Genomic DNA, 27,356 nt, shown 5'->3' with positions numbered 1-27,356 from the left:
CTTATTTATTTTTTGGGTCTTGAGATGAAAAGTTTGGGAACCACTGCTCTATCATACATATTGGACTGGATTGCAGCTTTAAAGCTTCAGCTTTAACACACTAATAATTTAAGGTAATGTCAAGAGAAAGTTTTACTAAAAGCAGATGGGACAATATGTTACTTTGTAGGTTCATCTGATCTGGAAAAGGCACTGGTTGAGAACCTTATAGGCTAGCAAAACCAAATAAATTGTACCATACATCTCATCATAAACCACAACGTTCGAAAAAGCGTTTGAAGTTTGTACAGATAGGTCTCTTATTCACAAACATGGAAACAACCATTTTAAAAACAAATACAACACTTTATTTCCAACAGACAATTAAAACGGTATAAAACACAGTAAAGAATCTACTAAAGCTTCTGTAATACTCATTATCATAAAGCGACAAGCTTTTAATATAATACTGTAGTTATTCTCTACACTAGTATTGCGGGAGACTGTTGCAGTGCTAAGCTAACTAACTCATGTGCCTTTGTCTTATGATTACCCGTTACTGCCGTGGAGTTCACACACGACAATAATTGAGTGGGGAAACCTTACAGGACAAGTGGCTACAGCATCATATCACATTCACAGGCCTTTCTTAAACAGGCTCAGATACCCACAGGCAAATAGAATGCTGGGTTGTAATGTAGTGCTGGGTTCGCAACTTCGCATCAGAACAAATACTCGGGTGACGCGGCAGTGCAGTTAATCTAACTTGGCAGTAAAATACTCAAGAACAAATCTTTAGAGAATAGATATTTCCATTTGACTCTAGAAACCAAACCAGTCTCAAAGTAGGGCTAAGCCTTCTTATACATACTGTCTCTTGAGAGAAAAAAAGACTAGACATAAAAATATTGATCCAACCAATCGTGATCATCACCAATGTTCAGGGTCCAATGGTAATAAGATGCATGGGATTCAGTGACAATACAAGTTCACAGGCATAAGACCATGAGGTGTTGAGCACTCTTTGCTGAGCTGCCAGTGTAGTCAATTGGGATATGGTAAACAGGAAAAGGGTGGCACCACAACATTCTGTTCTCATGTACGGTAAACGACAAATGAAGCTGTATGATTAGGAAAGGCGAATGAGCAAAGGGATAGTTGGCATCTTGTAGTATGACATGTAGAGTTTCATTCCAAAACGAGGCATTCGTCATTTGAAATATATAAAAAAGGACCATACCGGTCTAAACTCATGTTATTGTCTACTCACAGCTTTGTCCATATTGTACGCACATTTCATAGTTCATACATTTGTTCATAAGCTTTTCTCCAGGCAAGCAGGCACTATTTTTGGCTAGACTTTTCAAATCAATCCACGCTTAAAATGCAAAAAACGCAGTGATTATTAGATGTCAATAATGTTGACAAAGAAAAATTGTGTGTTGGATTACCCGTCTCAAGGAAGTTGGAGTTTGGGTTGGCCAGACCACCGTTATGGTTCTGTTTTTTTAATGCTTACTAAACCAATAATGCATGAGTCGTGGTACTGTGTATCATGTTTATATCACAGCTACGGATGTTGTTGGCAGTGGGAAGCAGAGTGCCTTAAATGCCAGTAGCCGCGATATACGTAATACAATATATCACAGCCTCGAACATATTATTGCTTTTACAACACAGTTGCCAGCAATTAGCAGCTAGATTCAACCACAATTTTAAACATAAACTTAAAAACGACTGTAGCTGTAGGTTTCCATCTGTATACAAAGAACGTTTTTCAATGTGGAGTTGCAATTAGAACAATTGGTGTTACAATCTGAGAACAATTGTCATAAAAACTATTGTATTGTACATGGTTTGTGTGTGTGTGTGTGTGTGTGTGTGTGTGGGGGGGGGGGGGGGGGGGGGCACTAGCCATTCTGGCATTTTTTTCAGAATGAAACTCCTCATAATTCAGTAGCACCAGGAGTAACTGTTGTGTGTCAGAGCGTCTGCACTATGACTGGGTATAGTAGAGACATGTGCTCAGCTCCTCTGATAGGCAGCTTGTGGGTGGTGTAATAGTGGATGACCTCAGGGATGGTGGAGAAAGGAGGGCTGTTCTCCCCAAGGACGTAGCACCCATCCTCAGTCCGACTGAACTTCATGTGCATGAAGCCTTTACAGCTCCTGAGACAGAGAGAGACAGAGAGAGAGGGAGAGCGGTGCTTCAGTAAATAATTAAATAAAATACATTAACACAATAAAGACCGACTGAAACACAAAGTCCTGTCTCTAAATGTTTAACCACTTGAACCCTCTGGACTCTATGCTAGTCATGTCTTTGCTGTTTTCACTCCACGTTAAATATATTTGCAGAAAATAGAAGATCTACCATCTTACGTAACAAGTAAGTAATAATAATTATTTGTATAGCACCTTTCATGACATAAAATGCAGCTCAAAGTGCTTTACAGAGCAATGGAGGGAAAAAAGGGTGAAAAAAAGAAAGAAAAGAAAAGCAAGGCTTAAAACATTCAAATAATAGCAGTGAGGGAATACAATGAGGACATGAATAACAAAGAATTTAAAAGATCGACAAAAAGTGTTTAGAAGTAGGTCTTGAGCTGTGCTTTAAAAATGTCTACAGACAAGTACAGAGGTTGCCTGTCGAAGGTATAGTGGAAGTTTGTTCCACGCCGTCGGCCCGTAGAAGCAGAAAGCTGCTTCACCATGTTTTTTAGTTGCCATTTAGGCACATCGAGCAGGCCAGCAGTGGAAGACCTGAGGGGGCGGTTTGGGACATATTTAGGGAGGCAGTCATGTAGGTAGGAAGGAGCAAGACCATTGTGAGCTTTATAAACAAGTAAAATAATTTTAAAGTCAATGGTAAAAACAACCGGAAGCCAATGCAGTGAAGCTAAAACTGGAGTAATAGGTTCTCTCATCTTAGTTTTAGTTAAAACTCTGGCTGCCGCATTTACCATGTTGTAATCTGTCAGTTTTTTTCTTTGGCAGTCCAGAAAAAAGCGCATTGCAGTAATCAAGCCGAGAAAAAACAAAGCTTTTTGCATCGTCCAATGACAGATGATGATTCGTGCAATATTTCTTAGGTGAAAAAAGGCAATCTTGGTAACATGATTAATGTGTGAATTAAAATTCAATTCAGAATAAAAAATAACCCCCAAGTTCTTTACTGTAGTGTTACTTTCTACAGTCAGGTTGCCAAATCTGCTTATTATCGATTCTTTCTGCACAATAGAGCCGATTGAGATCTTCTGTCTTATCCTCATTTAGCTTCTGTGAAGGTTTTCCCTCCGAATATGGATCCTGGGGTTTAATTAAGACCTGAGGCCGATTCTACCAGAACGCCTTCTAAATCAGTTCTAAACACTTTCAAGACTTTCCAAAAATACCAGTAGTATAAAATGACACAGGTGCTTTCCCGGTTTTAAAACACAATCAGCGCCGGGATTCCTTCAAAATAGAAACTCTGGGGTGCCGGGAGACATGGCTGCTTTTACTCTGTACTCCGTTCTGGAAAAATTATATATATATATATAATAAGGGTTTCCTGCACAATGTTGTTGGCATGGCGCTGCGCCATGCTTGAAATAAATCGCGCCATGCCAAGCTTAAAAAAAAAAGGGGGGGCTAGTGAATCATGGTGTGTGTGTGATATGAAATGTCCAGTACCTCCCCTGTGCCTCCCCAAGTGCCACCCCAGTGTCTGCCCATGCAGTGCCCCCCAGTGTCCCCCTGAGTGCCTCCCCAGTGCCTGCAGTGCCTCCCCAGTGTCCCCTCAGTGCCTCCCCAGTGCCTCCCCAGTGTCCCCCTGAGTGCCTCCCCAGTTTGCCCCTGAGTGCCTCCCCAGTGTCTCCCCAGTGCCTCTCCAGTGCCTTTCCAGTGTCTCCCCAGTGCCTCCCCAGTTTGCCCCAGAGTGCCTCCCCAGTGCCTCCCCAGTGTCTCCCCAGTGCCTGCCCAGTGTCCCCTAGTGTCCCCCCAGTGTCCCCAATAGCATTACAAGAGCAGTAATACAAATACTTATTAATTAATGAATCAAATTAATGAATTAATTAATCAATAATCAATTAATTCTCTGGCCGCGCGCCAGAAGCCCCCCCCCCCCGCGCCCAGCACCATGCCAAAGCTTTTTCCTGCAGGAAACACTGTATATATATATATATATATATATATATATATATATATATATATATATATATACACACACACATACACACACACACACACACACACACACCGGTATATATATATATAAAATGTATCTTATTAATTTTTTTGCTTGCTTACCTTGCTCTTGTTTCGATAATCGCTAAATAATCCATTGCGTTCTTATTTTGAACGAGAGGCAGGTGAGAAGTCAGAAATGAAGAGCTTAGTATATCCATCTGATCAAAACCACGGAGAGCGAGAGAGACGAGGCATTCTTTCTGCCGCGGTAAACTAGGAAGTGACCAGACCGCGCATGAACAAAAAGTTTTGAGCTCTTTTTTTTTGTCCAACTAAAATAATTATAATAATTATTCAGAAACTTCTTCTCTCATTTGACGGAATGTGTTAATGTGCAATGTACACTTTTGAGTTAGTCAACAAAATATTTTTGATGGTTGGTCTGCCCCCTAGTGGACATATACAAGCCTGCAGTGTGCCTGCAGTAATAGGCATAAGCGTGTTTGTTAGTTACATGACAGTAGGCTAGAGATTTGGGACACACACACACACACACACACGGCAAAGAGATTTGGGACACACACGGCAAAGAGTGGCGTAACAGAAACTGTACCTGAGGGAGAGCGAGTAGTCATTGCGGCAGGTCTGGCTGTTCCTCACCAGGTAGGAGCTCTCCTTACAGAGCGTCAGCAGACTCTCAGCCTCTGGCCGGCTCAGAGCACCGTGGTACCACCTACAGAATGCACATGAAGGCCCACACCATTTTAACCTGCAGCTATTAAACTGGTGGTCTTCTTCAGAGCGTCTTCCAATGAGCGAGCAGGTTCAATGACAGGATAGACAATAACTTGGAATGGGGTCCAAATTCCTTGTTCCTCTTTGGTTTGGGTTTGAACTTACCCAAGTGAAACATGACTGAGATACATTAAAACCAATACTTTGGATTAAGACTAGTATATATTAAATGGTGCAAAGATGCAATTCCCATATTTTCCATGAAAATATTTAGTCTTTAGTTGCTGAACATTACTACATTCAAGCCAACTACTGTGGCTTTAAACAGACAACATCAAAGCTTGACTTAAACCTCTTAGGGCGCTTTCACACCGGACATGTTTGGTTCGTTTAAAACGAACCATGGTCCGCTTACCCCTTTGGTTCGGTTGGTGTGAACATGCAGCCGAACTCTGGTGCGGATCAAAGAAACGAACCATGGTCCGCTAAAAAAGGCCGGACTCGGTTCGCTTCCAAACGAACCACGGTGCGGTTCGTTACTGGTGTGAATGCATTCGGACTTTATAGAGGACCAAATACAGTACGATAGCCAAAATAGCTGTCGGGCTTCGGCAGTTGTGAGGCTGCATTAATAATTAGTTATAAAAGCATGTATATTTTACGGGGATCACTATTGATATGACAGCTGACAGTCTGATTTTATTTGAATAGTAGACGCATGTCGAGGCGCAGCGCAAATGTAATGGCAGCGTACGAGGTTCACATGCGCAAAAATAACATGTATAATTATCGACACGGAATGGCCGTATATGGGGGGGGCGCGCACATATTTATATGGGAGAGACGCAGAGACAGAGAATTTGAAATATTTAAAATCATCCATGTCGCGCACGGCCGCACGTATAGAGAAAAAGCCAATGTTAAATAAGCTATACACAGGTGGTCCCAAATGATTAATAGATTACATCACTATAGCAAAAGACGTAAAACTAGGTCAACTCAATTAGCTGCAGCGGAGCTTTTCTGACTTGAAGCTCAATAACCTACTAACTGACCACCTTCAAGTTTAAACCATAAGATGACATGGAAATGCCTGCCGATTTGATGCGCAGAAATAACATATATCTAATCAGGTCAAGGTGCACACATGGAAGAAAAGTCATTTTTATCGGGGATACCTTGTTGTTGTAGGCTATACGTCTCCGTGAATTGTATGCATCAGCAGCAAGCACATTATTGTTCAAACACCTGCTCCTCTGTTCATCTGTTGCTCCTATTTGGCTAATAAAATAATTAAGAATGAATGCAATAGCAAGTTGTTGCTGTCATGTTGCTGTTCTCTTCTCTCTCTGTGTGACTGAAGGTTGCCCCAAAAATTGTAGACAGTGATTTCCCCTCATGTTCTTTTTCCCTCACTATTTGGTTCGCTTAACATGTCCACGTGTCATTTGTTTACATATTTGGTACGCTTTACAAAGTCCAGTGTGAACACCAAACGGACCAAAATCAAAATGCTAATATTTGGTCCTTGGTCCTTGATCCGGACCTTCTAAGCGAACTTTGGGTGTGAAAGCGCCCTTAAAGTCTCTCTCTTGTAGCAAAACCATAAGAGGAACTCAAATTAATTTGACAGCCAACTAGTTTAATTGCCCCCCCATGTAAAGTGTCTTTGGGTAAGTCTGAGATTGTATTAGTGCTGCACGATTCTTTACAAAATGAGATTGCACCTGAATCTAGATTGAGATGTTATTTCGATGAGCACTGCTACAGAAGCAATTTGGTTCAATCTCCAAATAAATTAGCTTTTTATGTTCCCTCAACTGCCTTGCAATAACTGATGAATCACAACAGCTCCATCAGGAAATGTCATTTAGGCCTATCACATGATTCACATCGGAAATGAAGATGTGTGTACAATATTGCCACCAACTGTTATAGTACCTTTGGATCACAGTGGCGGCGTATTAAGGTTATTTCCTAATCTCAGTGGCGTATTAAGGTTATTTCCTAATCTCATATCAGCTGCTAGCTAACATGCATGCAGTACCTGATGCCAACTGTCTCAACCTAGTTTATTTTAATGGGCTACACTCACCATCTAAAAAGCCATGCCATCCAAATAGTCTCTAGAATATTTGATTTGTGTAGATTGCCATAAGCAATATATGTCAACATTTTAATGATGATTTTGTTTTGGTATTCAGACAGCCAGCAATGAGTAAAACGCTCCCAAAAGAAAATGTCTCTGTGACACATCTAGGGGCCACAATCTGCATTCAAAGATGTTCCTAGAAGCTTTGTCATTGGTCGGGAAAAAAAACCTCGTCGAAATTACGAACCAATCAAGAAAGCTTAGAGAAGGAAAAGACACCAACGTCATGGTGTCACGTGACTGGACGCACGGGCTGCGCCATGACACCCCACCACGCCCCTTTGTGCCAAAACTCACACTGGAAGTTCGATGAATACATTGCAGTGGATGGGAGCCCGCTGGACATCTTGTAAACAAACATTATTTAAATTATGAACGATAGCGACCTTTGTCATATAATCGGTCCAGGAATATAATAGAAGACATATCACAGATTGTTTTCCGACTGGGTGTTTTTCGACTTGCTAACTGTTTAATTGTATTCAGGAATTTAAAGAGCACAGAGTACGGCTCTGGGCTGCATGGTCTTAACCTGACTCCGCCAGCTGGTGACAGTATTGGGTTCACAATCCTGCTTTCAATCCTGCTTATTGAAATATGCCTATATTGTTTTTAATTCATCAAGATTACAAACTAAATAATGCTTTAAAAATGTTGAGAATAAAGGATTTTGCAATATTACAAGTCAGTGGTGTTCACTAAAGTAAAAGTTGCCTAGCAGTATCACAATGTAACATGCTCTACAAGTGGTTAAGTTACAGAATAAATACTGTTTATACCTGATCGGTGACTGTGGCTACGTTTACATGAAGGGTGATCATTCCGAATAAATACTTCCGAATAAAATACATCCGATGTAATGTTTTTTGCCGCGAGTTTACATGGGAAATGGTCATTCCGAATGAGTGTTTATATGGAGAAGTGATAGAAGACGTCACATGATACATGTTAATTCACGTGAAACTACGCCGTCTTTTTTTCCCCACCCGCTGCGGCTCCGCTTCTCCGCTGGGAAGTTGATCATCTCGTTTTTATTTGTAGGCCTACTATTATACTTTGTATCTACAGCACGGCCAGGGCACGCAACGCAACACCGATGATTATTATTCTATCGGGTCGCTCGTTATTTTTGAGAGAGAGAGACCGTTGAACACACACACACACACACACACACACACACACACACACACACACACACACACACACACACACACACACACACACACACACACACACACACACACACACACACACACACACACACACACACACACACACACACACACACACACACACACACACACACACACACACACACACACACACACACACACACAAGGGGTATCTCATCTGCTGCGCTCCACGTTTTTTTTGTGGATTTCGGATCTGAAAAAAGGAACGAAATAACGCGCTCTATATGCAAACTCCTCGGCGCCGACGGCGCGCCTTGGATATGAGCGCCCAATTGGAGCATGCTCAGAAAGACCAGAATGAATTTACATCCGAAGCAGTGTATACATGAGTCAAATTTCTTTCAATCGCATTGAAAATCGGAGTAATCCGGCCAGTGACATCGGAATGGTTTTTAGATCGCATCGAGCGTTTTCATTCGGATGTAAGTTTTTGTAGGTGTTTACATAACAACGTTTAATAGGATTGAACTTCTATTCGGAATGAAAAGGGGATTTAACTGCTCATGTAAACGTAGCCACAGACTGTAAAACGTATGTTTTCTCATGCCAATAAAGCCCTTTGAATTGAATTGAATTGACTGTGAGCGCACGTAGCCGGTAAGCATGCCATGCACACTTGACATTAAACAGCAGTGTGGACTGCTACGGCTCCAGTAGGCTACTGCTGCTGTGTGGTATTCTCCTCCATCAAAGAAACAGTTACAGATATATTCGTCCAAAGAAAACCTTTTAGTTTGGCTAGTGTGCAGTAAGGATGTTTGTCTGACCATTTTAAGTCTACTTTTGTGTTTTAGGCTTAGGCTATGCAGCTGTTCTGTCTGTGTGCATGCCGCGATGCGCACATGCACGCACGTGCGTGCATGTCACGTTCCGTGGTACCAGTACAATTTCATTTAGCCAGTCATTCATTCATATTTAACTTGAAACTGAATATAAAGGCAATGTCTGGAGTTGATAGAGCAAGCATTAACTTCTTTAATAAGGTATGCCTATGCCTACTATATTTTGAGGGACACATGACACTTAAATCGTTTAATATTTATACCTCTACATTTCACATGCAAATATTATACTTTCACTACAATTATTAGTTATTACTAGACTACTATTACGTTGTACTACTTAAAACTACTGTTGTATTATACTAGGCAGGTTGGTCCTAAGGCTACCGTTAATTTGCGTATTTATTCTGAAACTTAACCACTTCTAGAGCATGTTACATGATACTGCTAGGCAACTTTTACTTTAGTGAACACCACTGACTTGTAATATTGCAAAATCCTTTATTCTCAACATTTTTAAAGCGTTATTTAGTTTGTAATGTTGATGAATTAAAAACAATATAGGCATATGGGTTTTTGAAGGCAGGATTGTGAACCCAATACTGTCACCAGCTGGCGGAGTCAGGTTAAGACCATGCAGCCCAGAGCCGTACTCTGTGCTCTTTAAATTCCTGAATACAATTAAACAGTTAGCAAGTCGAAAAACACCCAGTCGGAAAACAATCTGTGATATGTCTTCTATTATATTCCTGGACCGATTATATGACAAAGGTCGCTATCGTTCATAAATAATGTTTGTTTATAAGATGTCCAGCGGGCTCCCATCCACTGCAATGTATTCATCAAACTTCCAGTGTGAGTTTTGGCACAAGGGGGCGTGGTGGGGTGTCATGGCGCAGCCCGTGCGTCCAGTCACGTGACACCATGACGTTGGTGTCTTTTCCTTCTCTAAGCTTTCTTGGAACCAATCAGGAAGTAGACAGGCAAATCAACCAATGAGAAAGCTTCTAGGAAAATCTTTGAATGAGATGGTGGCCCCTAGATGAGAGACAGACAGATTTGTCTGAATACCAAAAAAACCACTTTATTTTAGTCCAATTTAGTTTGATATTCAGCCAGTTGAGCTTAATGTAACCAGGAACGGTGGATATTTATATCATGTAGTCAGTTGCATTTACTGGTTGAGAGTGAGACCCGGGGTGGTGCCACCACACCACAGTGCACACTGGCTTTTAAGACTTACTGTAGGAGCCATATATACATACATTTTGTTGTTGATTCTATATTTTGTTTTGTTTTTCCCCACGCTTGGTTTTGATGTTCCACTTCCTACCCTAATTGATGAGCTCCTGCTGTTTGTTTGAAACGCGTCACACAGTCAATCAATGGGAAGAAGTAGTCGCTACAACACTTACACTTGTCTCTCCAGTGGCAGAGTTGGGTCCACTCTCTCCCCTAGGACTGGAGGAGTATCACCAATCATACGGAGTGTGGCCGACCCTCCCGTGACTGTGGTGGATGTAGGGCTGGTTCTGTGATGCCTGGTCTGATCCGTTTGGGCTCGTGCACGCTCCCGCTCTGCTCCTTCAAACTGAACTGTCAAACAAAGACAATTAGGGTTAGGAACATAACTAAATCCAATGGAGGAAATAAAAATGTGTTTGTGGGAGGAGTCCAAAGACAGATTGGCGCGCCACTCGGTGTAGATCTGCTATTTTTCAATAGCTAAAGCATAACAAAAGGGGTTCCCGCCCAAAATGGGCTAAGACAACGGTGTGCACAGCCTGCTTGGATCAGGTCTACCAACGTATAACGAGGCATGCTCGTTATTTTCAGCACACAAAGATATCTCCAAACATCACAGACCAGCACTATGTTATTTTTTATCAATTACATTTTGGTTAGGTATGAATTCCTCAATCTGAAAAAAAAAAGAATATATAATTTAATCGTTTTTGGATAATTGTACATCTTTAAATGGACCCTGAGCTGACATCCACTTAAAAAGATCATTCAGTCATTTTGTGGATGATCGACCGCATAGTTTATTTAGAGAATATGAATTTGTCTTATGAACTACGGATTTTACACTGAAAAACACTTTTCAAAGGACCAATGCCAAACGTATTAACTGCTTTTGTAAATAATTTGACATAATCTGTTCTTGACTGTGCTTCATAACCGTTTCCCTGTTTCCCCAAAATAGGGCTCATAAAATCAAACCATATAAAATATAAACATTTGTAGACATTGATAGCACTTGTGTGAAAGCACTTTGATCTGATGCCAACCCACATATCACAAGCCCTGATACAGGCTGGATAGTGCATGTCGACTGGTGTAGAGAAGGTCTATTGCTATTGCCAAAATGGCAATAGCAATCCCAATATTTTGCACAGTATTTTACCTGCTAGTGCTTTAGAGATATTGTCTTTCTTCCACTCCCAGGGTTGGTCGTATTCATCGGCTGGCCTCTCGTCATCCTGCGGTAGCCTGCTTTCCCTGCCTTCTCCCTGACCAAAACCAACCTCGAGCCCCTGGGACTGTAGGTGTGATGCTGGAGAGGCTAGGTGGTAGTGACGAGTCCGCTCCTCATAGGGGTTGTCATACAGCTGGCCACCATCTCCAATCCCAGGCCTGTTGTTCATTGGGCTATGCTGGAGCTCTGCACATGAAATATACAAAGCTAAAACCACTTCATTTATGCACGTGAAGTTAATTAACTAGCGAGAGAAGTGTGTTCGCTCTACCACACAAAGACTCAAAATACTTAAGGCTAAAACTGAGAAGAAAGTTCTGAAGCAGAAGCAGGCAGAGATATCTTTCCAGAGGATGGTTTTATTTGACAGTACAAGTACAAAGCCATGCATGGCTGAGCCAGTCCGACAGCCTCACAGCTTCTGACCGTACCAACACACATACAGCCATTTTGTTGGGTCTTATAAACGACAGTACATGCATGCATTTTTCCAATACTTTAAGACTTGTTCAAAATGTGTCAATACTTCCCATATCAGCATAGTTAATGTGTGTTAACCAAAGTATACAGTTTAACCATAAATGATGAGCTAACTGACCAGAGATGATCCTCTGGGCCTCAAATGGCTCCATATAGCTGCAGCAGTCCGGTGGCGCAGATTTGTGCTCCCAGTCGGGCCTGATCCTTGGATCTGGACGGGCGTCAAATGGGTCAGAGTAGTCTGTGTCCCCTACTGCTGGGGCAGACGGAACTACCTAGAGAGAGAGAGAGACAGAGACAGAGAAAGAGAGAGAGACAAACAGGATGGGCAGGAAGCAAACTAAGTAGGGCAATGTGACAGACTTAATAGTGCCAAGCTGATGAGCCAGTACAATAGGGACGGATTCACACTGATACGGATACGATTGCCTGGTCCCCGCTGGCCATGATCAATTCGACCACAGTCCACTTCATTCAACTGAAATGGTACTTATGTACCTCAGAGGGACGCTGTGGACTATGGGGGCTTTGAGGGGGGATTCACACTATGGTTCCAGTTGCGCATTCGGGACCACTTGGAGGCTTGGCAGATGTTGTGGTAGTGTGAATGCTGCATACCGTTCCCGGGAGCGGATCACCCAACCGTTCCTGGGACCACATGGAAGTAGTCTTGGGACCGATTGAAGTGTACTCTGATACGGATCGCTGCAATGTGAAAGAATTGAATACAGTTGAATGACGTGTACTCAGGTGCGGAAGAATCCAGGCCAATGTGAATCATGGCCAGCCAATTTGCAACTCTTTAAATAATGGGATGAATCTAGAGTTGCAATACCCCTCCATTGACTCCCCACTCATCCAATTTGGTTTGCGATCTGCTTGTCTTAAACGACGTTAAACTCACCAACATTGCAGCTGTAGTCCAAGCTTGAATTATCCTCTTTCAATCTGCCGAGCTTGTTTTTCATAAAACTCCACCGTAGAGATGTTATGAGCTACTTTCTGTCAAGACATCCTTTGCAGGTGATTCTTTTTCCAAGTGTTGCCGTTTGGAAGCACTCGTTTTTGTTAACGGGTCACGCTGCTGCCTCCTGCATTATGTGCAAATTCGAAACAGGTGGTACGCAGGGCAGTTCAGTGACATAAGACGAGTGCTTCCAAACTCCAGCACTTAGAAAAAGAATCACCTGCACAGAATTTCTTGACAGAGAGTAGCTCATAACATCTCTACGGTGGATTTTTATGAAAAACAAGCTCAGCAGATTGCAAGAGGATAATTCAAGCTTGAACTACAGCTGCAATGTTGGTGAGTTTAACGTCGTTTAAGACAAGCAGATCGCAAACCAAATTGGATGAGTGGGGAGTCAATGGAGGGTATTGCAACTCTAGATTCATCCCATTATAAAGAAATCTAGAGTTGCAAATTGCGGCTACAGAAGGTATAACCCATGTAAACTAATGCGTCATAAAGATAGATAAATTATATATGATTAATTGATTATAGCCTACCTTCTTCTTTTAGTACGGATGGCTTTCACATTGCAGCAATCCGTATCTAAGTACACGTCAAGTACCTCCCCATGCGGTCCCGGGAACGGTTGGGTGATCCGCTCCCGAGAACAGTACACAGCATTCACACTACCACAACATCTGCCAAGTGGTCCCGAGTGCGCACCCGGGACCATACTCATAGTGTGAATCCGCCCTAAGTGTGTGCTGCTGGCATGGGCATGTCATGGACTTCAGAGAATAAATGAGGCTCTTTTCTACTATTCTGGAAGAAAGTTCAAGAGAAAATATGAAGTGTGCAGCGGAAAGTAAAGCAGAAGAGCATCATACTTACAGGTTCCTCTTGAACAGTCACAGGGCTGAGAGGGACCTGACAGCGACCAAACTCCTGGGAATCCACTTTGATGAGTCTATGTTTGGGTGACACTATTTTCACCTAGAACATGACATATTAGTGAGCGGAAACGTGTTCACAATTCAATCATCCTCTCTTGAGACTTCTACTCTCAGGATCTACAGTGCAGAATAACACTGAATACATGAATGAACATTGCTTTGAAAACATACATACCTCCACACCATTAGGCAGAACTGAACCGAAAGAGGGCAGGCTCACTGTGGCACTACAAGAGTTGTAGCTGCCTTTATGTTTGTCAGACGTCTGGTAGGGGTCCTCAAAATCCAATTCCTTCTGAGCTCTGTAAGCCTTCAGAAACTCACTCTCTGTGTAATCTGGCCTCGGGGGCTGTGGAGGATCGCGGCGGCTGCCAAGGTTTAAGTAGCCCTTCAACCACTTTGCCATGGATCTAGCAAATGTGAAGAAAACAGATTGCCCAGGATTTGTATGACGATATTAATGATTGATGATGATAACAGAGACGGAGAGGATGGAAATTAAGCAGCTCAATCCTACAGAAACCGACAAACTCACTGTTTTGATTGATTGGAGGAAATGATTAACCTGATTCCGCCAGCTGGCGGAGTCAGGTTAGGAAATGATCACTTCTCCCTTAATCAGGTGATCACCCCCCCCCCCCCCTTTTCTCCCACCCTGTATTCTTTCCTGTGGCGATGATGACGATATTGAATCTTTAGTTTTTTCCTGTAATGATATTGAAATAATGATATTGTTGTTTCTCATGTCATGTCTATGAATTGATTGCATAGGGCTGAATGGAAACAAGACCGCAAGGACTTTCTTTTGGTGCTTAGTGCCTTCTGGACTAAGTGTTTAACAGTACTTTTTTGTTTGTTGCATTTCTGTCTAATAAACTATTCAATAGATCAATCAAAGCTCTGGAGGAAAGAGATGGAAATTGGAAGTATAAAAACACATCATGCCATAAAAATGACGTAAATTATTTAAGTGTCCAGTGTCAGCCACTTCTTATCAACTTATACTTTCCATTCAGCCCTGCTATGCAATCAATAGGCAAAGCTAGCTCTGGTCCATAGCCAGGACATGGACCAGAGCTGAAGCAAAGAGCTTTCATAATGCCATTTGGCGGAAAAACAAAAACATCACTATCACTACTGCCTAGCAATGACTTGATCAGTGACTTTAATAAGTTATTATCCATGTTAGCATATAGCACAAGTTTCAAGCAGTTTCAACCCACATTTGTTATGCATATTTGCTTGCAACTTAATACCAATAGTAATAGTTAATAGTAATATCAATGTACGGCTGTACGCTATTAATAATATTAGTCGGTAATTAGCCAACAGTTCCGTCTAAGGTTGGCTAGGTAGCTAACATGGTAGCTAACGTTGTAGTTTGATAAGGTATTTTTCGCTCACCCTCCTTGCCCTGTCGGTACCCCGTACCAGTTATATTTGTGTTATCAACATCCAGCGTTTTATTTGATCTGAGCTAAATATGAAACATACTTTTCCTATTCAACGCCGCCTGCTCAAGGCAGGTCGGTAATCTAAAGCTACGCGGTTAGCTAATGCTAACCCAGGCTGTTCTCCGACACAAGTGTTGGCTGTTGACTGGCATTTAAAGGGGAGTGACATAGTCGGCCAGCAATAGCCTGTTAATATTTATAATAAAGATTGTACTAATATAACCTGGCGTCACCAGGCTTTCCAGCAATATTATAGCACATTCAATATTGAGAATATATAGACCATTTAAAAAGTGTCCCTTTATGTACAGAACTTTCCTACCAAGCAATATGCGAAGGACCTCTTTTTTATTGCACGTAATCACACCTATGGGAAGTGAGGGGCGCTTATCATTGTACATCATTACGACATTACATGTCAATTTGCTCAGACACTGACGTAAAATGATCCATTCATTGTCAATGGGAATTTAATGTTTGTGTTGTAGGACAAAATAGACACTAAGCCGATTAGCTCAATGGGAATTTAATATTTGTGTAGGACGAAAACATACACTAAAAAGCTTTATATAGAAAAAAGGGGAAAAAACAGTTCAAGGCAGACAAAGAATGAGTAAAATACAATTTTAATTGAAGAAGAAGAATAGTTAAGGAAGCAAAAGCCAATTTTATTTTTCTTCTAAAGGCTCATACATTTTGGATTTTCGGTGGTTAGGTGACCACTGAACTACAACATGTCACGAGCCGCGGTGAAGAACAAACCACCGCTCCAGCCCTTCTCTGTTTTTACTCACCACCGCTCAACGTTATTTCAGCTCCGGTGGTCAGCTCACCACCGGAGCGTTGGTCACCTCACCACCGAAAATCCAGACTATGAATAGGCCTTTACAGGTTCAACTACAGGTCAAGAAGTTTACATCACACCATTTACATATTAGACATTTAATTGGGGGGCATGCGTTAGTCCGACATCACGTTAGTCTGACAAATGGCCAGTTAAGAGTCACCCATGGCTTAGGGTTAGTAATGACGGATTATTGGGAGATCGGACTAAAGCTATGCAGTATGCACCACATTTAATTGACACCCAATGACAATGAACAGTTTACAGTAAACAGCAGTTTACTTTACTGTCTTGCTCAACGACACTGGCAGAACATAGATTGGTTCTGTGTGCAGCTCTCTGCCATTTGACTATTTGAGAGAGCTGCTCAGATTTATCAGAGATGTGTATATATATATATTCTTTCTTTTTTTTAATCTACCTCATGACAAGACAAACTTTATAGCCCATTGTCTCAATCCATCCTTTATATCTTAATCACTGTCATTGCTATCGCTGTCTGAATATGCACCCAAGAGGCTGAGAGATGACCCATTCTGAACGTTGACTGGTTGAGTAGCACCAGCTGTCACCACTTTAGAACCTGTAAGATAAAATGACAAAAGACAAAAAAACAAATCTGCTTTAATGGCCATAAGAGAATTGAAACAATGACAGACAAAGAAAATAAAAAAAGTAAATTCCCATTAGATATTAAACATTAGCTTAAGAAATATATTCTGTGAATCCCCAAGCAAATTAAACTAGCACTTATGAAGTGACAAGAACACACTGTGTAGATACTCAGGGGCCAGGGACCCATCTTGCGTGCCACCTTACCCACTTATGCAAACTTTTAAAACTATTTGAAAAACATTTAAAAATAGTTTAAAATAGCCGATCTACAGCGATATGATCGTGAGCTTGTAGTTCTGCAAGCTTTAACTTTTTTTCTTTCTTTTCTTAATGAGTTTCAAAATCTTTATCTTATATTATAATAATTGGCTTACAGGAGGACTGGCAGACTGTCACGCTCATATCACTATGACCATAACCATATACTGTGCAGGGATGTCAAACTAATTTTGGACGAAATGTGACTGGGCCGGAGCAGTGCAACCAGTCGGGACTGCAAGTATTCTCACGCATGTTTACGTACACAGATGTCACTTGGCATCGTTTTTCTTCATGTTGTCCCAGTCACTGCTACAGCTACACTACAGTATATCACAAAATATATTTATCATTAAGAATAGCTACTTACATTATTGACTTTCATTATTTGTATTATACTTGTAGCCTAGAAGCCACTTGCTATGAGAAATTCTATTTTTATTTACGAAAAGCCAATAAACTGCTGTGGGCTGGTTCCGGCCCGTATGTTTGACATCACTAAACATATGGCCCATATAATTGGAAACTGTTCCCAATTATATGTGTTGTTTAACCGTACAAGCGTATAACCAATATATGGGCATATACTAATGACAATCAACAATTTCCATATATGGCTATAAAAGGGACAAGGACTGACAGATACAGAGATCTCTTGGTAGGATCGGCAGTACGATGTGTGGGCCGCATAGTGGCCTGAACTCTAGAATTGAGGGCTGCATAGCGTCCTGAAATTCTAGTCGTAAAAGTTAGGGGTAAGGCAGCGATATGGCCTTATATGTCACCTGTGTTTGAACTGGGGGCAGCAGGGGGCGCCATTGAACCAGGTTTACTGACTGCTGCTGTTGGTTTCTTCTTCACCACCAGAGATCCAAGGCCTCCTCCACCTCTTAGTGTGCCCACACTCTTCTCCCAACTCTCTACCTTGAGCCTTTTTACTCCTACGGCCACAGAGCTCTGTATATAAACAACAAGACATAGACATTATTATTTACATAGCTGCAGTCCTAGATTGTCCTAGTCCTAGTATTGATACAAAAAATAGCAGCTCATGGGTACAGCATAAGGGCAATTAACGTTGTGGCCACTCAAATTCTGGCAGTCATCACCTGTTCTATGAGGTAAACAACCACACCTATGTGCCATGATAGAACTGAATGAGAGTACATACACAACTTTGTGCAGTATCAGGGGCCATTTATACCTGTGCGTCTGTAGTTTTGTCAGTGGTGAGAACGTCTGTAGGTCTGTCCGTACTGGATCCGTTTGGTTGTATATCATTACTCTTTTCATCCAGGTCTGAATCAGAGTCTGAATCCCTCAGTCTCTTCACTAGAGCCCGATCCAACATCTCTCTGTAAGAAACATGTGTTTTTAATGATTAGATCAGCTGGCTCAAAAGGGGTACATTGCATGTCTGTGCAAGTATATCATATTGAAACCAATGGCTTGCTGGTCATTCCAGGTTTAATTCTATAAAATAGTCTAATGAACAACTTATATTATTAGATGAATTTGACAGTTAAAGTTACACTCTAAATTGTATATTTGTCTCTCACTCGTGATGGAGATTGAAAGTTGAAACAATGTCTGAACTGAAATAAATATGGAGGCGCATCTGGCGCCCAATCCAGTGCCCTCTGCTTCAAATAACTTTAGGTGCATTGTCAACCACCTCCCAACGATGATTGACACCTGGCAATCTCCCTGCTCACTATGGCTATGAATATTTGGGTGTCCCACGATTCGTTTCCGATTCTTGGGGTCACGATTCGATTCAAAAGACTTTTTTTCCAGATTCAAAACGATTTTATATCCAAAATGATTCTCGATTTCATCACAATCTACTCCAGTCATGAACTGAAGTGACTACAGTAACTTGAAAATGACTGAAGACGTGAGGTTTACTGTGATTAGGATGAGCTTACATTTCATATCACAATGTAATTGTGATATGAAATGTAAATTGTCGATTTTTGGAAATTATGAATCGATTTTTGAATCGTTCATAATGGAATCGCGATTCTAATTTGAATCGATTTTTTCCCTACTGCTCACCACTGAAATTGCCACAGGTGTGTGTGTGTGTGTGTGTGTGTGTGTGAGAATCAGTGTGGAAGAAGTTTGTTTGTATGCTGGCAGTAGCTCTTCATGACAGTTGTCCAGCACTCTACTCAACATTCTTTACCCAGTGTTTTATTTTATCCTTGAAGTAGCTCAAGTTAGAGCAAACTACCTAAACAAACTATATAATTCACTAACTGAGGAAGCAGATCTTCAAGCTCCACTGCGCTTGGAATCCAGGGAGAATTGGAGCTGAGGAGTGAATTGTTTGGAGCGGGAGTTCCATTGGTGGCCTGAATATGTATATCAGATGTTCAACTAACTTTGTCTCTCTCTCATCCTCTTCTTGTTGCCGTTGAATCTCTCTCTCCTCTATCATTCTGTACTTGTCAATCATTCCCTCGAAGTCCACCGTAGCCTGTCTCTGGTTTAACTCCTTCAGCTCCTGAAGGTTCTCCAGAACCTCCATCTCCATCTTAGAATCCCGAGTCCGGTTCTCTAACACCTGGTTAAAGGATCACATTCACAAATAGCATCAAATCCTCCTTGGGGTGCCACCATTGGACCCTGTTCTTCATACCCATTGAGGTTATTCTTCCTTTTATGTTGAATGATATAATGATCGTGGGAGATTATTATTTTTCCTTCTTTAAAATGCATCTTTAGAGTTACTTAAATTAAGAATCTGAATGAATTACTGTATGTTTGAATAACAACCTGCTGAGTGATCCTCTTACATTCATTCAGGCTAATCTGGAATCCTCTACAATTGCATCAATGCTTTTAAACTTAAAGTGATGCTTCTTGCGCCTTTCATTATGCTTCTTGTCTTCATTGTGTTATATTTTTGTGAGAACAACAAAAGCATTATGTTAGGTGAAGGCGCGCAAAAAGGGAATATCCACCTAGAGAAACGTCCACGTTTCGGCACGCAGGACTTCCTCAGCGTTTCAAACTTTGTTTTCACGCATTTTTAGAAGCGTCTTTCCACAATGGAAGTCACTGGAGCTTCATTTAGAACTCCAGTGACTTCCATTATTCCTGTGATTTCATCTTTTGGATGCTGCCATGATCCATATGGAGAAACTTCCAGAACTTTGTGGTAAATGAAATCTGTGCTACTTTTAAGTCGGAATGGCAGGGGGAAATCGAATCGAGCACAACAGACGATTAGTTGCAAACTGGTGTAGCGTGCAGTAAATAGCAGATATACAAGCTCATAGCATTCGTGAAACGCTGTGAGCTGCAGATCTGCGCACGACACCGGCACCCAACAAAGTAGACCTATAGCCGAGGCCAACCCTTTCTGTGTTGCCGTGTCAGGTTACATCCAGGCGAGTGGTGCATTCTGAGCAGCTGATCAATGTAAAAAGTATTTGAGTGTGAATGGATGCTTGGTAGTTTGGAGATCACTTGACTAGTAACAAGTATATGCTGCGTTTTGATGACTTCATGTCATTCACACCGTGGCCATGGCTACATACACCCCTCACTCCCCTTATTTATTTATTTTGCCGATCCGCACTGATCTCATAAATGGCCCATATGAAGTCCTCACTTTTAAGCCCTGCATAAAGGCATTATGGACATGAATTGATATTTGGAATGACAGCAAACATGACAAACTGTCGTTACACCAACCTTCATGGGGTTGTTCAGTTCCTCCTCTTCTCTCTCCGTTGTAATTCTCTTCACCTCTTCCTCAAGCAGTTTTTCAGCCTGGAAGTTCCTTGTGGCACCATGCTCCATGGCATAGTCTGTGTTTTCTGGATCAGTCTATAAAAGGGGGACAAACAATTCGTATTAAAACAGACCTGACTTATACCGCTTTTTACCATTTAACCAAATCTCTTCGCCAAAAATAGACAATATACAAGCTCAGCTATTTTTGGCGAATGTTCCCTCCAGAACAGGAATGCTGGGGTTGAAGTGTTTAACCCTTAGAGCCTTTTTTTGGTGGACCATTTTATATCAGTCACAGTACTACTTCCTTTTCTTTTAAAATACAGTTACATACAGTAATAACAACATTACAACAAATGTATAGCACGCTAAGGTACTTAAAGTCACTTACTTATTACTTACATAGTTTACAGGCAACAAAACAAACACTTGTTGGAAATATGGAAAGAGACTACTAAACTATTTCCACAAATGTATACTGTATTGGAAAGCGCTTTATAAATAAAGTGTATTAGTTATTATACTGTGTCTCTATCTATTGTGAAATGTTATTTTAAAAAAGGTTAATTGAAACCCTCACCTTGAAGGTAATTTCAGCCAGACAACGAGTACACTTGATGTAGAAGCGAAAGATGGGCAGACCCATGTACAGCTCATTTTGAACAGTCTCCTTACGGGCATTGAATTTCTTCCCCTTGTAGATGTACTCTCCGCATGTTTTACACCTGCAGCCAGTCAGAGAAGCATTAAGGTTAGTTGAAAATGTGAGAACTCTCTTCTAGACTCTAGCGACCATAGGAATGTTAATGCTAATGTATGTATTTGTGTACATGGGGCCATCACCTGTACTCGCCTGGCAACTTCACTGTATAAATGGGGCACAGACTTGCTTGGCACTCACATTGTACAGCTACTACAAGATGGAACCAGCAGCCAAAAAGAGATGCATCCAGAAGACGCTACATTTCGCTCCCTCCAGAAAGACACCACCAGAACCCGACAGCAGCACACACAGCGCAGCCGGGTCACCTCCATCTGACGACGGCACAGCCAGCGGCCCCTTGCCGCCGGGGGGAACAACAACAACGGCGACTACTACTAACGCAACGCCTACAAAGAAAGCCACTGCCAGACTTTACCGTGATGAATACATGAAGTTTGGCTTCACGTTTACGGGGATACAACTAACCCGATTCCGCTGTACATCGTTTGTGGATTCAAGCGTGCAAACAGCACCATGGTTCCCAGTAAGCTGAAGCGTCACCTTGATACCACTCATGTTGAACTCGCTACAAACTAAAGGACAATTTTTTTTCTCGTGAGTTTGAAAGAAAAAAGGAGAAAGACACAGCGAAGCAGGCAAGTCTCTTGATACGCAGTACCACAAAGACTTCTGAAAAAGGTCTGGAATTAAGCTACCAAATCGCAGAAATTGAACATGTGTGTGCTGTGATTCTTCTTGTTTATTTACCGTTTATTGTACCGCCTCCCGATGTGCGGTTGGCTTGTGCCGGCTACGTTCCTGCCTCTGATCTGCTCTGTCATAGCTATAGCGCCACTAGCTAGCCAGATAGGCGGTACAATGAGGTGTCAATAAACAAGGAAGGAAGAGAAGAATCAAAGCGACCAAATCGGTCAAACAAATTAAAAATACTTAACGGCTTCCGCGCCACAGGAGATATTCGCAGTGGTATTTATAGGTACTTAAAGTTCACACATTCAGAAGCCCTCAAACGAAAAAAGTCCTCAAAGAGGAAAGAGCACAGAAGGACGTATCCAAAGGTGTTTACGTTTATTTATGTGTGCGTACCCGGTGGCAGGGTGGAGGTGGAATAGGACCCCATGGTCTGAGTCTCAAAAATGTCAGAAACTTCAGTACCATTGGGTTCTGCTTGTAGGGCTAACACACACCGTATATCTATGTGTGCCCCGAGATTTTTAGTCTATGAAAAGTGTGCCCTGGGACAAAAAAGGTTGGGAAACACTGTTCTAGAGAACAAGAGAATGTATTTCTCACGACTCACGACCGATTGATTGATATTCTTTTTTTTTCACAGTATGTGGAATAGTGGCGTAGGAGCGAAATTAATTTAATCCATTGACACACAAACACAAACAGAGCACCACTCAACACGAGACACAATACTTGACAAAATAAATGACAACATTAACTGGATATACCTCATATTGAACGGAGCCATCAATCTGACCACATATTGACGGTCTTTGGGAAGTTTCAGCTTTGGGATTTTGGCTGGATCAAAATCTGGTGGGTAGTATTTCTGTGGAGGACAAAACACTGTTATGAATTACTCAAATCTAAACTACATAATGTTGCTACTTTTAAATCTATTCTATATTTTGCTTAGCAACGTCAAGAGCGATATGTGATGTCATGCAATGCCGATTAATTGGTTTTGAGAAAGCTGAACCTTTGCAACCGAATCTGTTTCTGGGACGTTATGCGCGGTGATAACGTTTAGCTAACAAGCTGCTGCGGATAAACCCTTGTTCTATTGTTAATTAACATGTCGAATGCGTTACTCACATTCAAGACTTTTCTTTCAGACATTGTTGATCAGGGTAGAAAACCAAACCTATCGAGGGAAATGAACACGTATCAAAGTTATCAGCAGCAAAGACCACCAGCACACATAAATAAACAAAGCCTCTCACAGTGAGTGAGTGAACATGGAGTGAACCTCCGGTTGTCGCTTCTTTAACTTCCGTAAGTTCCGTCAAGTTAAAGCGTCTAGAGTTCGATACTGCCCTCTACAGGAACTAACAACGCATCACCATGCAGGCTGTGGAACACGTGGACATGAACAGGCCACTTCACTAAATTCAGAAATCAAAGCAATCCATCCCGATCCAAGTCTACAATAAGAAAAGTGGATTAGACCAATGTCATACTTATTATGTGACGACTAATGCGGTCGACAGGCACTGTTTTCCTTTTTCCCTCACACCGCAGAGTCATAGGCTACTATATAAAGATGTATAATGTCAATGTGTTGTATTTTTATTTGAATTTTACACATACACTGTGTTACAGCTGTAAAGCTGCGACGTGACAGTTGATTCTGCACCATGCGTGTTTGCTGTTTGACATGTAAATGTAGGCCAAAAAACATACTACAAAAAAGCATACAAAATGTAAAATGTAAAATATCATATGTGTATCATGATGTGATGGTTTTGCATTTTATTCAGAATGGAAATAAACGAAACTAACATTATGCTAGTTCCTAATCTATATAAATTCATGCTATAGGCCTATACTGTGTGTAGGCCTATAGGCATATATAGGCCTACCTTTCAGCACCATATCTATCTGCACTATAATGAGATCATATAGTTTTCAACAACCTGTAATTACACACACACACACACAGACACACACACACACACACACACACACACACACACACACACACACACACACACACACACACACACACACACACACACACACACACACACACAGTCACACACGCACGCACGCACACACACACACACACACACACACACACACACACACACACACACACACACACACACACTGCACACACACATGATGCAGTCACGCACCCTGCCCATGGGGGCATTTGGGGTTATTTATACAGGAGGAAATTGGCTCGTGATTAGAGATTGGTGTCAGTGTGCGGGTTAACTAGGGGTCTGATTTATTGAACTAAGGTGACAGATATGTGCACACAGTGGAAAGTAGCCTAACATACATTAACCACTTCAGCCCAATCTTTGGCTATTTGAAAATAGCCGATCTAAAGCTCACAATCATGGCTTTGCTGTACGGGTTGTTGTGAGCTTGTAAATCGGGTATTTTCAAAAGATTTTCATACATTTTAAAAACTTGTGAAACATAATTGAGTCATTTAACTTTTTGTACTTTCAGTAGGCTCTATTATTATGCAAATACGTCTTTTAATACCAGTCTTACCAGTCTTTTACTTGTGACAATTGTGAGTACTTCTTCCATCACTGCATATGCATGGTTATGCACACACACAGACGACAGACTATAGTTTAAGATTTAAACTCTCGTATATTTTATCGATTCTGAAAATGTCAGAATCGATAAAAAATAGTCGGCAGACCAGATTGACAAAACACTTTGGGTGCCTTAAATTTATATTTAAAAACAATTTGAACATTTCTATTCACAAGATCTATAACTGTGCAGTGCTGCCTTAAACTTGGACGTGCTTTCACATATTTCACATCTTCGGAACTTCCTGTGGGTCTGCACAGCGCAGCTATTGATGAAACATATATCGAGGGCTCGTCTTTTGTCGTGTTTGAAATTCAGATCATACTTTAAACTGGGGAAAAATGCTTGCTGGCTTGAATCAACAATAATTCTTGTTCGTGACACTTAAATCCACTTGCAATCTTCATTTCATTAGGTTGGGTCAACACGTTTCGTTTAGATCAAAGGTGTTGAGAGTCACTCGTGTCAAACTTCCCATGAATATTTCAGGAGTTCTGTGATGTCATGTCAACATGCAGCGCCTATAAAGTGGAAGAGTTCTTCCAAAATGTTACGGACGCTTCCAACCTTCTGCTCTTCACTCGCTTCCCGAAACTCTGAATTCAGCACCATGGTCAGCGCCAGGGCGCTTCTTCTTGCTGCCACCTGTTGTGCGTATTTGTGGGTCGTTCATGGAGAAGATTCATCCTTCGAGACTCGATCCTTGGATGGTTACCCGATGAAAAGTCAAGAGGAGAAAGATCTAGTAAGTTTTAGAGGAGAGAGAAGTCTCAAAACAGAATGGTGCAACTGCATAAAGGAAGGTTGTATACACTACAAATTTCTCTTTTGTATTTTTCTATGCAGATTGAAGCTTTACAAGAAGTTCTGCAGAAGCTGAGGAGCAAAGAGATGCCATCAGAGAAAAAGTTAGGCTGGCTTCCTTCGGTGAGAGGACTTTCCTGAACATGCTTCTTCCTATTTATGAAAATCAAATGAAATATTATAGCCTACTGAAAATAATATCATCCCCATATTTCATGAATAGGCTATTGTGTTTAGCATGCAGAATGTTCGTTCAGAATCGCATTAAATTACGTTTCCTACAAACCGAGGTATACTTATTTCAGAGTACATTTCAGGCATGATTGCTAAAGACAATGCATTTGGAGCCTTATAAAAACGAAGTATAGCCTATATGCCTTTTATAGGCGTAAAAAACAGTCAAACAACCAACTAAACAAACAAAAAACAACAACAGAGACTATTTGATAGCGTGGATGTAATGTTTGGTGTCTTACGGTTATGGTAAGCCCATTCTATTCTTGCCTTTTTGCAGTCCTATACTTTTGATATACAAACGGTATACAAACGGTTATCCCCTTTGTTTTTGGTTCCAGGCTCCAGCGTTATTGACACACAAAGGCACAAAGCATGTTCTTAATATTTGTTGACTACGTGGATGCGAGGCGCTGTGTAGTGATGCATGGAAAAAGTAGGCTATAGCCTACTAAATTGTTTTACTTAAAAAGTACCAATACCCTATACAAAGTGTTAAAATTCAATGTTCAAAATGTAGGCTACGTGAGTAAAATTAGATTGGCATCAAAATATAGGCTATACCAAAAGTAATAGTAGCCTAGACATTTTGCAGAATGTCCCTGCATTTCACACTTTAAAAAAAAGTGCTGAACTGGTTACTGCAATAATATACCCAAAATCTGCAAATTTATAGTAAGTATAATATTTGCAAATAATAATTATTTGCAACTTTTAGGATGTTTTAGTAAAAGTACATTATTTGCCTCTGAGATGCAGTGGAGTAAGTATAGGCATATTGCATGAAAATTAAATACTCCAGTAAAGTAAAAAAAAAAAAAAAAAAACTCGAAGGTGTATAGTAGCCCATACAGTAGGCTTACGCCTATACCTGAGTCGCCTATACGTGTAGGCCACTACTTTCCGCCACTGGCGCTGTGTTACTAATTCAATTTGTATTGATCATTTCAGTGTGACGCCGGAGAGCAGTGCGCCGTGCGTAAAGGATCGCGCATTGGCACACTGTGCGGATGCCCGCGCGGCACGGCCTGCAACTTCTATGTTCTCAAATGTTTGTGAGAGCAAGGCGGGACATAAATGTGTGCATCAAGATTTGCTTAATTGTCTTCTCGTGCTGATTTCCCTTTTTTCTTGTTCTTTTTTTGACAATAATAAAAGAGTGAAATGTGCAATATGCTATATGAATAAATGACGCATTGTTTTTTCTAAATGTGTGCGGATTTGTTTTTACATTATGTAGGTAGGCCTACAGCTTTAGTGCAGTATTATGCACATGCACGCACGTGTACGTGCATGTGTGATGATGCACAAAGGGGAAAGACAGCCTTATTATGAACCATATGAATATTTGATTCCAACATTTTATAGCATCCACATTGCAGACATTATACTGCTGCAATCTGGAACTAGGCCTATAAAATGAACATACAGATTGGTTAAACATTTTGTGGTATGGTATCAGGTGGCATATGGCAGTGGTTGATGGGGACTATAGCTTATACTCTTCCATTGA

At 41.2% G+C, this 27,356-nt stretch overlaps 3 protein-coding genes across 8 annotated transcripts; 1 reads left to right on the top strand and 2 right to left on the bottom strand.

Annotated features, from left to right (window-relative positions):
* Positions 1 to 255: 255 nt before the first annotated feature.
* shda (Src homology 2 domain containing transforming protein D, a) lies at positions 256 to 15,464 on the bottom strand (the record flags this gene model as incomplete). Of its 6 annotated transcripts, none has more annotated exons than XM_080784582.1 (9): positions 259 to 2,148; positions 2,611 to 2,742; positions 4,763 to 4,882; positions 10,427 to 10,607; positions 11,419 to 11,697; positions 12,089 to 12,245; positions 13,814 to 13,915; positions 14,051 to 14,285; positions 15,280 to 15,464. In XM_080784582.1, 8 exons carry the CDS (start codon positions 14,279 to 14,281, stop codon positions 1,962 to 1,964), a joined length of 1,389 nt encoding a protein of 462 aa, XP_080640708.1. In that variant the 3' UTR covers positions 259 to 1,961. The 6 variants fall into 6 exon arrangements, with proteins under 6 accessions (XP_080640712.1, XP_080640713.1, XP_080640708.1 ...); XM_080784583.1 differs by having other exon boundaries at positions 266 to 2,148; positions 11,419 to 11,676; XM_080784586.1 differs by lacking the exon at positions 15,280 to 15,464 and having other exon boundaries at positions 256 to 2,148; positions 14,059 to 14,193.
* Positions 15,465 to 15,845: 381 nt separating this feature from the next.
* yju2 (YJU2 splicing factor homolog) lies at positions 15,846 to 23,481 on the bottom strand. The gene is made up of 8 exons (XM_080784910.1): positions 23,342 to 23,481; positions 22,975 to 23,075; positions 21,374 to 21,518; positions 20,752 to 20,886; positions 19,434 to 19,615; positions 18,251 to 18,401; positions 17,832 to 18,003; positions 15,846 to 16,756 (listed from the first exon to the last, which is right to left on the bottom strand). Exons 1-8 carry the CDS (start codon positions 23,363 to 23,365, stop codon positions 16,647 to 16,649), a joined length of 1,020 nt encoding a protein of 339 aa, XP_080641036.1. The 5' UTR covers positions 23,366 to 23,481; the 3' UTR covers positions 15,846 to 16,646.
* A 1,934-nt stretch (positions 23,482 to 25,415) lies between these two features.
* Positions 25,416 to 26,902, top strand: LOC308329380 (cocaine- and amphetamine-regulated transcript protein; the record flags this gene model as incomplete). Its single annotated transcript, XM_080783648.1, has 3 exons — positions 25,416 to 25,550; positions 25,652 to 25,732; positions 26,795 to 26,902. The coding sequence occupies 3 exons, from the start codon at positions 25,416 to 25,418 to the stop codon at positions 26,900 to 26,902; spliced, it is 324 nt and encodes a 107-aa protein (XP_080639774.1).
* Positions 26,903 to 27,356: the final 454 nt, after the last annotated feature.

The sequence above is a fragment of the Protomyctophum bolini genome (assembly GCF_963924005.1).
Source record: "Protomyctophum bolini genome assembly, chromosome: 15".
NCBI lineage: Eukaryota > Metazoa > Chordata > Actinopteri > Myctophiformes > Myctophidae > Protomyctophum > Protomyctophum bolini.
This window is presented reverse-complemented; position numbering and strand designations above follow the sequence as displayed.

Coding starts and splice junctions, on each gene's coding strand:
- yju2 (XM_080784910.1), bottom strand. CDS start 23,365: ATGTCTGAAAGAAAAGTCTTGAAT. Junction 20,887..21,373: donor TGGCTGAAATTACCTTCAAG/GTGAGGGTTTCA, acceptor CCCCTTTTATAG/ACTGATCCAGAAAACACAGA. Junction 18,402..19,433: donor GAGGATGAGAGAGAGACAAA/GTTAGTTGAACA, acceptor TGTTTCTTACAG/AGAGATGTTGGATCGGGCTC.